This window comes from Equus caballus, chromosome 10, assembly GCF_041296265.1.
Source record: "Equus caballus isolate H_3958 breed thoroughbred chromosome 10, TB-T2T, whole genome shotgun sequence".
Lineage (NCBI taxonomy): Eukaryota > Metazoa > Chordata > Mammalia > Perissodactyla > Equidae > Equus > Equus caballus.
Window position 1 is genome coordinate 14,149,806 of NC_091693.1, and position 10,459 is coordinate 14,160,264.

Consider the following 10,459-nt stretch of genomic DNA (forward strand, 5'->3'; position numbering starts at 1 on the left):
GTGCACCCAGATGGGACAGGGTGTGTGTGGTGTGTGAAGTGTGTCCACTGGTGGGTGTCCAGAGAGAGAGTGTACATGGGGGTCCACTGTGTGTCTCTGCTGTGTGCAGATGTGTCCCTACACGGGTGTGTGGCATAGGGAGGGGTGTATCCCTAGGTTGTGTCTGAATGTGTGGGCACAAGTGGTGCTGACAGTGTCAGGTTGGACGTGTGTGTGTCTGGTTGTGATGTGTGTGCATGTTGGTGTGTGTGTGAGTGTGGGGGCGGTGGCGGGAGAAGGGTCTTGGACCGCGTCTCTCTCCTCTTTAGACAGAGCCCTGGAGAAGATATGAAATTTAAAAAAAAAATCAATTTTCATTCCACTTGTGCAGATTGTGTTAAGGGGAGGTGGGGGGCTGGGTGAGGGATGAAGGGGCTGGGGGGGGGGGTGGTGTGAGGCCTGAGGCGGCTCCCGAGGCGGCCGGCGCAGCTTAGAGAAATCAAAACAACTGGTTAAACCCCAGCCCAGGGAGCCAGGGTGATGGGGGGTGAGGAGACAGGTGGAGAGACTTGGAGAGACAGAGAGGGACAGAGACAGAGAGAGACAGATGCCAGAGACACAGACAAGAAACAGAGACCCTCAGAGATGGAGATATTTGGAGATAGAGGCAGACAGGGAGATGGAGCAATGAAGATCCTGAGTGAGGGAGAGAGACAGTGACAGCCAGAGGGCCCGAGAGAGGCCGGGACCCATCTGTAATGAGACAGCAGCCGGAGTGGCCTGAGACATGCGTACACACGCACGCAGAGACAAGCTCGAGAAGCCCACTGAGGGGTGGATGGACAGCCAGACAGCTGTACAGATGGTGGCAGGAGCTGTGGGGCCCTGGAGTGGGGTTACCTCTGAGTGCCCACTCCTACCTGGACCCAGCCCCTCACCCAGCTGGCCTATGAGTCTGAGTGTGCCGCTGTGTGGGCTGGTCCGTGTGTGTGTGTGTGTGGCCATGTGCGTTTGCGGTCTGGCGGTGGCTGTCTGTGTTGGTGTGGTGTGTGTATCTCTGTCTCCAGGCATGATGGAGCACGTGTGCACACAGGGTCTCTGGTGCTTGTCTGTGTGACTGTGTGCTTTTGTGCCACTTGTGTATGACTAGCTTGACTGTGTTGGTGTGTGTGTCTGGGTGCCTGGGTGTGTCTCTGTTTCTGTGTGGCATTGTGTCACTGTGTGCTTGTAGTTATGTGTGTCTGTACTTGGTTGTAAGCCTCAGTGTGTGATTATGTGTCTGTGTGAGTGTGTGTCTGTCTATAATCTGTGATGGTGTGTCTTTGTGTGGGGGACTGAACTGGTGCGTGTTGTGTGTGTGTATCTGTGTACAATTGTATGTTTATGTTTCTGTGTGATGATGTGTGGGTGACAAAGTGTGACTATTTTGACATGTGTGTCTGTGTGTTGTGTGTGACCTGGTAGTATGTGTGCCTGGGTTGCTGTGTAGGTCTATGTGATGCACGTTGTATGTGACAGTGTGGTGTGTGTCCCTTTGTTGACGTGTGTCTGTGTGATGTGTTGTGTGTGACAGTGTGGTGTATGTCCCTTTGCTGATGTGTGTCTGTGTGATGTGTTGTGTGTGACTGTGTGGTGTGTGTCCCTATGTTGATGTGTGTCTGTGTGATGTACTGTGTGTGACAGTGTGGTGTATGTCCCTTTGCTGATGTGTGTCTGTGTGATGTATTGTGTGTGACAGTGTGGTGTGTGTCCCTTTGCTGATGTGTGTCTGTGTGATGTATTGTGTGTGACAGTGTGGTGTATGTCCCTTTGCTGATGTGTGTCTGTGTGATGTGTTGTGTGTGACAGTGTGGTGTGTGTGCCTGGGTTGGTGTGTGGGTCTGTGTAACTGCTTAGCAAGGAGAGGAAGGAGGCAGCCTCTCGCCTGCCCAGCCTCTCTCCACACTGCTGCGCGCACATGCACACACGCACACACATTCTGTGCCATGGCTGCGGGCGGTGGAGATGGGGGGCGGGGGGGGGGGTGGAGGAAGCAAAATAAAATTAAAAATTAAAGCTTGCCTGGAGTCCCCATCCGCACCGCATGGGCCAGCAGGGAGGGGTGGGGGTTGCGGCAGCTCCCCCTCTGCAGCCACTGGGGCTGGGGCCGGCTGTCTGTCTGTCCAGCCGACCTACCAGGCCCCTGCCCGGCCCTGCAGCCCCAGCCCCCGCAGGCCCCGCTCCCTCCTTCTGGTCGATCAGCGATCAATGGGGCCAGGGGGGCGCCAGGGGCAGGGCAAGATCAAAGGGGCCCCAAGAGGCGGACACTGGGACGGAAACAGAGACTTGGAGACGGAGATGTGGAGACAGAGACAGAGATGAGGAGACAGAGACAGACGTGGAGAGAGGGATGTGGGGAGACACGGAGATCCAGAGACATAAAAACAGAGCAATGTGGAGACACGGAGACGTGGGGACCCAGAGACAGAGAGACATGGGGACCCAGAGATGCGGCGCAGTGGACCCGGACAGTCAAGGCAGGAATGCAGGGAAGGGGACCAAACAGGAGGGGCGGGGACCCAGTCCCTGGAGGCCTGCCAGGACAGAGGCAGGGGACAGAGACAGTAGAAGTGGCAGGCAGAGACTGCGAGATGGCAGAGACATGTGAGAGATGGCGGGGGGAGCGTGGGAGCAGGGCCCGGAGCGCCGATCCCACGGCTCCTCGTTATAACGTGTCCGGAGGAGGCGGCGGGGAGTTGAAAGCGTCGGGAAGAGAAATCAAAACCAACACGGAAATGAGAGGGGCCAAGGCGGGGGGGTGAGGGGAGGAGGGAGGGGGAACCCAGAGAGGCAGAGAGAGCCGGGGAGGTGGGAGAGGTGTGGGGAGAGGTGTGCGGAGAGGGGGTGATAGAGGGCTGGGGAGAGAGATGGGGAGACAGGAGGGAGATGAAGAGAGAGACTGAGACGGGGCGGGCTTGGGGCAGAGAGACAGAGATGGGAGAGAGAGAGACCCAGAGAGGAGGAAAAGAGACAGATGGTGGAGAGACAGAGCGAGAGACTGAGAGATGGAAGAACTGGGGAGATAGGGAGAGAGAGGAGAAGGGATGGGGGTACAGGGAGAGACAGGATAAAAGATGGGGGCGGCTGTGGATGACAAACAGGAAAAGAGACTGAGTGATGGAGGGAGAGACACAGAGAGAGAGCTGGGGAGAGAGCCGGGTGGGGACAGATCGGGAGAGAGACTGCCTAGGTTGAGGAGAGACAAGGAAAGAAAAGAGAGAAAAATGGAAAAAAGATAGTGGGAGGAGACCGAGAAGAGAAAAGAGAGACCGAGTGAGGAGAGAGACAGAGATAAAGAGGGAGAGAGCCGGGGAGGGAGATAGAGAAAGTTGGGGAGATGGGGTGAGAGAGACGGAGATGGAGCCGGGTGTGGGAATAAGGTGACCCCGGATAGGGGAGACCCTGGGGGCAGCTGAGGTGGTGGAGGGGCCCAGGTGCTGGAGGGGAGCATGTGGGAGAGACTAGACACTCGTGGTAGGGGTTGGGGTGGGGGTGTGTGTGTGTGGGAGACTGGACAAGTCTGAGGGGAAATGGGCTATCTGACAAGTCTTGTCTGGTGTCCAAGGGGTGAGCTGGGGTTTGTGGGGGCACAGAGTGGGTTTCTGAGGCGTGTGGGATGTTTGGGGAGCAGGGGGGTGGGTGTCGGAGAGGAATGGTGGTGTGTTTAAGAGTATGTGAGGGGGTGGGGTATCTGAGGGTGGTGTGTCTAAAGGAGGGAGTCTGAGGAGAGTGCTCTCTCAGAGAGGTTGGGTCTGAAGGCATGGAGTGGTGGGGGGCTGAGGTATCGAGGGGAGGGGTGTCCGAGGGTGGGGTGTCAGGGTGCGTGTCTGAGAGGAGCAGATGTTGGAGGGCGGTATCTGGGGTGGTGGGCTATCTGACGGGGAGGGGCTGTCAGAAAGGGGAATGGTTCTGAGAGACGGGGATGAGGAGGGGATGGGGTATCTTAGGGGGATGAGGTATCTGAGGGAGAAGAGGGGTGTCTGAGGGAGTGGGGGTCTGAAAGGGAGGACCTGTCTGAGAGGGGAGGCAATCCAAGGGGGAAGAGGTGTCTGAGGGGGCCTCTCTGAAGGCGGAGGCGTATCTAAGGGGGAAGGGTGTCTGAGGGGGGCTGTATGAGAGGGGAGGCAGATTTAAGGGGGAAGGGGTGACTGAGGGGGGCTGTCTGAGAGGGGAGGCAAATCTAAGGGAGCAGGGGTGTCTGAGGGGTGAGGCATCTCCAAGGGGGAAGGGGTGTCTAAGGGGGCTACCTGGGGAGGGGAGGCAGATCTAAGAGGGAAGGGGGGTCTGCGGGGTGAGCAGCAGGCTTAGGAGGGGGCGTCTGGGAGCACTCATGCAGGGCGCTGGGGGCTGCTCGGCAGGGTGAGGGGGGAGGGCAGGGGCTGGGTGTGGGGCGGGCGCCCAGTTCTGGCTCACTCCGGGCCCACAGATGCAAGTAGGGGGCTGCGCGGGAGCTGGACGAGCCAGCGGGGGTCAGCTGGGCAGACCGGTGGTGCGGGCGAGGTTCAGAGTGAGATATACCCGGGGCAGCCAGAGAGAGAGTCAGGAGACCCAGAGAGGCAGAGACGGACTGAGAGGTCAGGCGTGAGCTGAGGGACGAGGGACGGAGAGACAGCAGTGCGGGGCAGAGAGAGCCGGCAAGCGTGAGTGAGTGAGTGAGTGAGTGGCGAGGAGCGAGGCAGGAGGCTGGGAGTGCCTGGTAGTGATCGAGGCACAGAGTAAGGGGGAGGCTTCGGGAGGAGAGGCTGGGAGGGAAGATGGGGGCACAGGGCTGGGAGTGGGACGGGAAAGATGGGGACTAATGGGCAGAGGGGTGCCTGTGGGAGGAGGCGGGGTGTGGGGGGAGAGGGTGGCGGGCATCAGGCCTGGCGGGGCCTGGGCAGAGTGGGGAGGCCCCAGGCAGCGCCCAACCTGGCTGACCCCTGTCTGTCTCTCCCGCCTGCCCCATCCTGTCCCCGTGTGTCTGTCCCGGCCTCTCTGCAGGGCTGGCTCCACCATGGACTGTAGCTGCGTCTCCGACCTTCTCTTCGCCCCGCCCGCCCTGCCGGCTCTCTGGACCCCTGGTAACTGGCCTGACCTCCCCCTACCCCAGCCCTCGGGCCTCCCCAGGGAGCCGGCCCCTCCTCTGCAGCTCTCACTTTCCCCCTTCCATCTCCCTGGCTCTGCCAGAGTCCCCCCGAATACAACCCCTTAGTGAAAAACTTGGCTAAGAACTTCATAGCCAGACGTCCCTGCCACGTGCCTGCTGGGACAGGGGGTCTTTTGGGGATGGTGGTGAGGTATTGAGGTCGGAGAGGGACAAGGATCCAGGGCCTGAGGTCCTGGGGTCTCTGCCGCCTACATCTCAGCCTGCTCCCACCCAGGACCTGCAGGCAGAGAAGCAGGGGGACTGGAGACAGACACGCACTAATGGAGCAGGGATGGGGACCGAGGGGGCACTAGGCCAGGGGCTGGTGGACAGATGGACAGAAGGGACTACCCAGGCAGGGAGATGTGGAGACATAGCCCAGCCAGCTGGAGCCCTTGGAGAGAGGACGGCTTGCTTGGAAGTGGATGCTCAGAGCTGGGGATGTGGACAGTAAGAATGGCTTGGACGTGCATTTGACACACACACATGGGCTGTGTGTGTGTGCATGTACTGAGACTCTATGCCTGGTTATTTGGGGTCTTGGAGTGTGTCCCTGTGTCACACTTCAGTGTTTCTGCAAGAAAGGGTCACATTGGGAGAGTGTGTCTGTGCAGCATCTGTCTGTCCTTCTGTGAGCCGGTGTGCCTGCTTGGACACGCACAGCTAAGGCAACCTTAGTGTCTCTGGGCTGGCGTGTTGTGTTTCTCTGGGATGTCGTGCATGTCTACATGTTAGGACTGGGGGGGTGTCTGCCAGCTCATGGAGTATGCGCCTGCCTCAGTAGGGTGAAGAGCCTTCACCTGTTCCTTACGGGTCTGTTGTGTGGTGTGGCATTCCGGATGGCTGTCTTGGTGCATTTCGGGCTGTGTGGGTGGGTGTCCCCCACGTCTCTGTGTTGGGGGCTGTCTGTATTGGTGTGTGTATGTGGTGGGGGAGTTCTCGCATCTGTGTGGCACTGAGAGTGACTGAGTGTTGGGGGCTGTCATGACGTGTCTGCGTGCTGAGCTTGCGGACCCTCTCTCTAGTGTGTGTGTCTCAGCAGGTACAACACATGTGAGGACATGCATGTGAGGACAGGTGGTGTTTCTGGTTTGGGTTCTGTTTGCATATGTGTGCCCAGTTGCACACTGTCATGTTTGGGGTTGTGTGGATGTGTCTGTGATACAGTTGCTTCCCCACTAGGACGTGTTCTGGGTGTGGAATGGGCCAGAGCCCGCGTGTTGATGGAGTCCTGTCATCCGAGGGAGAATCGAGTTAAGAGAAAAATTCTCCCTTCAAGGAAGAAACTGCCAGGCCTTCTCCACCCTGCAGGAAGGGAGGCATTAGCAGCCACTTTTATACACCAGACAGCCTGGACGGCACCCTGCTCCTCCTTGCCTCCGACCCCTGAAATTCTAAGAAGCCAGAGAGGGCAAGGAACTGCCCTGGGACCACACAGCAAGTGGATATGGGGACCCGATCTCCCAGCTCAGCACTGTCCCCCTCTCCAACCTCCTTCCCTTTCTTGTAGGCTAATTCTCCTTCTGTTTCAAGCCTGGGTCTGGGGTCTCTGAGGAGGGGGAAGGGCATACAGGAGTGAGCACAGAAGTGGGACCCTGGGCCTGGGGCCTTCTGGATGGGAGGCGAGGTTGAGGGGTGGGCAAGACCCTCCCATTTCCACCCAGCTCCTGGGCACATTTGGACAGTGGGGCGCAGGATGCCCATGAGTGTGCCATGTGTAATGCGGAGTCAGCTGCAAGTGTTACAGAGTGTGGCTGCCTGTGTGTGGGGGTTTGGGAGGCTGTCCTACTGTCACGGTGTCACTCTGTGTGTACCTGTCAGGTTGACAAGTGTGTCTTGATGCTGCACTCATTGTCTCCACCACACTGTTATTTGGGCCTTTGGGGTCCTGTGTGTCTCTTGTCATGATTGTGTTGTTAGTGGGTCCCAGTTCCGAGGGGCCTGAGATGTGTAATTTTGTGTGTTGGATGGGTGTGCAATGCTGGGTGTCTGGCATGTCCGCCTTGGTGGCACAGTGTGTGGTGTGTTGTGTCCCAGCAGGAGTGTGCACTCTGGTGCATCTGTGTTCCATGGTGTAGCTGGGTGTCCCTCCAGGGTGAGTGGACGTCTGTGTGACATGTGTGCTGTGGGCATCTGCAGACACACACTGCTCTCGGACCGACATAGCATGGATGCAGGGAGGGGACATGGGGACGTGAAAGGCGTATACATAGACAGGTGCAGAGACACAGGCGCACACAAGCCATCTGGATGTACCAGGGTGGGTCATCTGGGGGCTTCGGGGAGAGATGGAGCAGGGGGCCGGAGACAGCAGGAGACAAGGGCATTGCAGAGTGTGGGAGAGACGAAAGACCTTCCAGAGCAGGGCTGGGGTTGGGGCACAGTGGGGAGGGCTAATGCTCTGCAGGGGGTACCCTTCCCTGCAGGCTGCCTGCTCCCAGCTCCTCCCCACGGGTCAAGGATGCAGGAAACTGGTCCCTCCCACGCTCTACCCCAGGACGCTGAACCTGGGAGAGTTAGTAGGGGATCAGGGTGGAAGGGCCAAAGCAGGGTCCCCGGATGACTGAGTTCTCTCTCACTATTTGGACAATTTGGGGACTAGAAACCTAGTGGGGTACAAATAGTGGGAATAGGGTCCCTAAAGATGCCTGAGGCTGGGCGGCTGCTCATCAGAGACCAGGAGTTGGGGGAGGGCTGGATGCCTCCTGGTTCGAGTCCAAGCAGGACCAAAGCCCTGGACTTGGCGTCCTGACCTGTGGCCACTCCCCTGCTCCTGTCCCCAGGGTTTGCCTTCCCAGATTGGGCCTACAAGCCGGAGTCGTCCCCTGGCTCAAGGCAGATCCAGCTGTGGCACTTTATCCTGGAGCTGCTGCAGAAGGAAGAGTACCAGGGTGTCATCGCCTGGCAGGGGGACTACGGGGAATTTGTCATCAAGGACCCCGACGAGGTGGCTCGGCTCTGGGGCATCCGCAAATGCAAGCCTCACATGAATTATGACAAGCTGAGCCGGGCCCTGCGGTGAGGACCTGGGGGCCTAGACTCCCACTTCGCCCCTTCTCCCCTCACTGTCCCTCTGGGCCCCACTCCCTGGGGGCTCCCCCTCAACTCCCTGGGGCAGGATCCCATTGGATCCCAACACACAGGGCAGGGGTAGCCCTGTAATTACTTGAGGGTGGAAAGAAGGCAAGGAGGAAGGATGGGAGGCAGGGCTTTGGGGCCACACAGGCTAGGATCCCAACCCTGGCCTCCCCTGAGACCTTGGGCAAGGGACTTCTTTGAGCCTCGGTTTCCCCAAATTGTTGTGCTCTGTGCACTGTGCCTGGCACAGAGCATGTGTTAGGGGCCCTCCCCACCATCGCCCCCCATTGTCCTCTCCCCGCAGCTACTACTACAACAAGCGGATTCTCCACAAGACGAAAGGGAAGAGGTTCACCTACAAGTTCAACTTCAGCAAAGTCGTGCTTGTCAATTACCCACTGTTGGACGTGGCGGCAGCCACCACGGGCTCCCCACTCTTGCTGACCCCTGGTCCTTTTGGGGGAGGCCCTGGGCCAGATGCTCCTCCCCTCACCCCTGAGGTGAGTTAGGACAGAGGTCCCAGAACGGAGGTGTTTGGTGCCCCCCCCCGCAAGCCGTGAGCCCCTGGGGAGGGGGCAGCCAGTCTGAGCGGCGCTGCCTCCCTCACCTCCTTCTCCAGACCCTGCAGACCCTGTTCTCTGCCCCACGCCTGGGAGAGCCGGGGGCCCGGGCGCCCCTGTTCACCCCTGAGACAGACAAGCTGCGTCTGGACAGCCCTTTCCCGTTCCTGGGCTCTGGTAAGGGCCTGGGGTCCAGGGGTGCCAGCGGGGGGATGCTGCAGGTGTTTGAGGAAAGAGGATGAGCAAAGACAGGGAGGAGAGACAGGATGCAGGAAGGAGGGTGCTCATGTGTGTATGTGTGTGTGTGTACACACATGTATGTATGTGTTTAAAAGCCAGAGAAAGCAGGGAGGAGGGAACTGGAAAGGGGGACAGGCTGGGAGAAGGGCTCTCAGGGGCGCTAAAGGAAAGGGGAGATGAGTGGGGGAGGTGGAAGAGATGGGGGAAGCCACGTGTGGCAGAGAATGGGGTGGAACATGGCAGGGAGGTGGCACCCTTTACTAATGCCCAGGCAGGCCCCCGACGGTGGAGGGGTGGCACAGCCTGACCCACCCCCTGTGCCCCCCCAGGTGCCACCGGCTACTCCAAGCCCCCTGGCCTGCTGGGGCCTTATGGCCGCGCCTTCCCAGAGTACCCCTGGAACTTTAACCCATACCTCACAGGCCCCTTCCCCAAGCTGCCCCCCTCTCTCTACCCGCCGCACTTCTATCCCAACCCTCTGGCCAGTTCCTTGGGCCACCTGCCCTCAGCAGGGGCAGCGGGAGGTCCCACAGCCCAGCCCCTACTGGCTGCGACAGGGGAAGGCCTGGGCCCTGAGCGCCCCTCGGGCCTGGCAGCAGCCCCCCGCCTGGCACTGCCAGGGGCTGGGGGTCCAGAGGCCACGCTGGGTGGGAAGGAGGACAGCGACTCGGAGCTGGAGATCACCGACGTCAGTGGCTGCAGCTCTGACAGCGAGGGCGATGAGGGCCCCCCTGTCCCCACCAAGGCCAAGGTGGGCAAAGGTGGGGTCGGCAGCTGAGCTGGCATGGGGTGATGGATTCTGCCGAGGTGGGGACCAGGGCGGCTGCCTGTGCAGCCTCTTCCATCTTCTGGTCTGCCCTCTGTGTCCGGCCCAAGGCCAGGGACCAGCCCTCAGCCCCTCCCAGGGCTGGGCACATCACTGCCCGTCTCCTTCTTCCCCAACCCAAAAATGAGGGTCTCACCTCCCTCTCCGGAGGCAGGAGGGAACGTGATGGCCTCCAGCCTCCTCCCCAGGCTCCAGTTTGAGGGGGGTCCCTGCCTGGCCCCACTCCTGAAGTGCAATACGGCGCCCAGCCTCCCCTGCCCACCTGCCCCCTGTGCTGTGACCTGCGTGTTTGTGCAGCCGTGACCCCCCTGTGCCGGTCCCAGTCCTGACACCCTCCCCACACAGGCCCCCTGGGGACAGGGAGCTCAGAGCAATAACCCCGCCCCCAGCCCCCACCCAGGAGGGCCCCCCCTCCCCACAAGCTCCCCATGACCCCCAACAGCCACTTCCAGAGAGTTTACTACAAAAATAAAAGAATGGAAAGGAGCGTGAGACGTGGGGCGCCCAGCGTCGTGGGTGATCCTGGGGCTTGGGGGTGGGAGCTGGGGGGGAGGGCGGGCAGTGTGTGCTGGGTGCCTGGGAAGTAACTGTTAAAACACAGGAATGAATGAA

General features: G+C 59.8%; 1 protein-coding gene across 1 annotated transcript; it reads left to right on the top strand.

Annotated features, from left to right (window-relative positions):
• The first annotated feature begins 5,004 nt into the window (after positions 1-5,004).
• ERFL (ETS repressor factor like) lies at positions 5,005-10,334 on the top strand. Its single transcript, XM_070222979.1, has 5 exons — positions 5,005-5,078; positions 7,927-8,161; positions 8,526-8,721; positions 8,841-8,958; positions 9,351-10,334. Exons 1-5 carry the CDS (start codon positions 5,012-5,014, stop codon positions 9,797-9,799), a joined length of 1,065 nt encoding a protein of 354 aa, XP_070079080.1. The 5' UTR covers positions 5,005-5,011; the 3' UTR covers positions 9,800-10,334.
• The last annotated feature ends 125 nt before the right edge of the window (positions 10,335-10,459 follow it).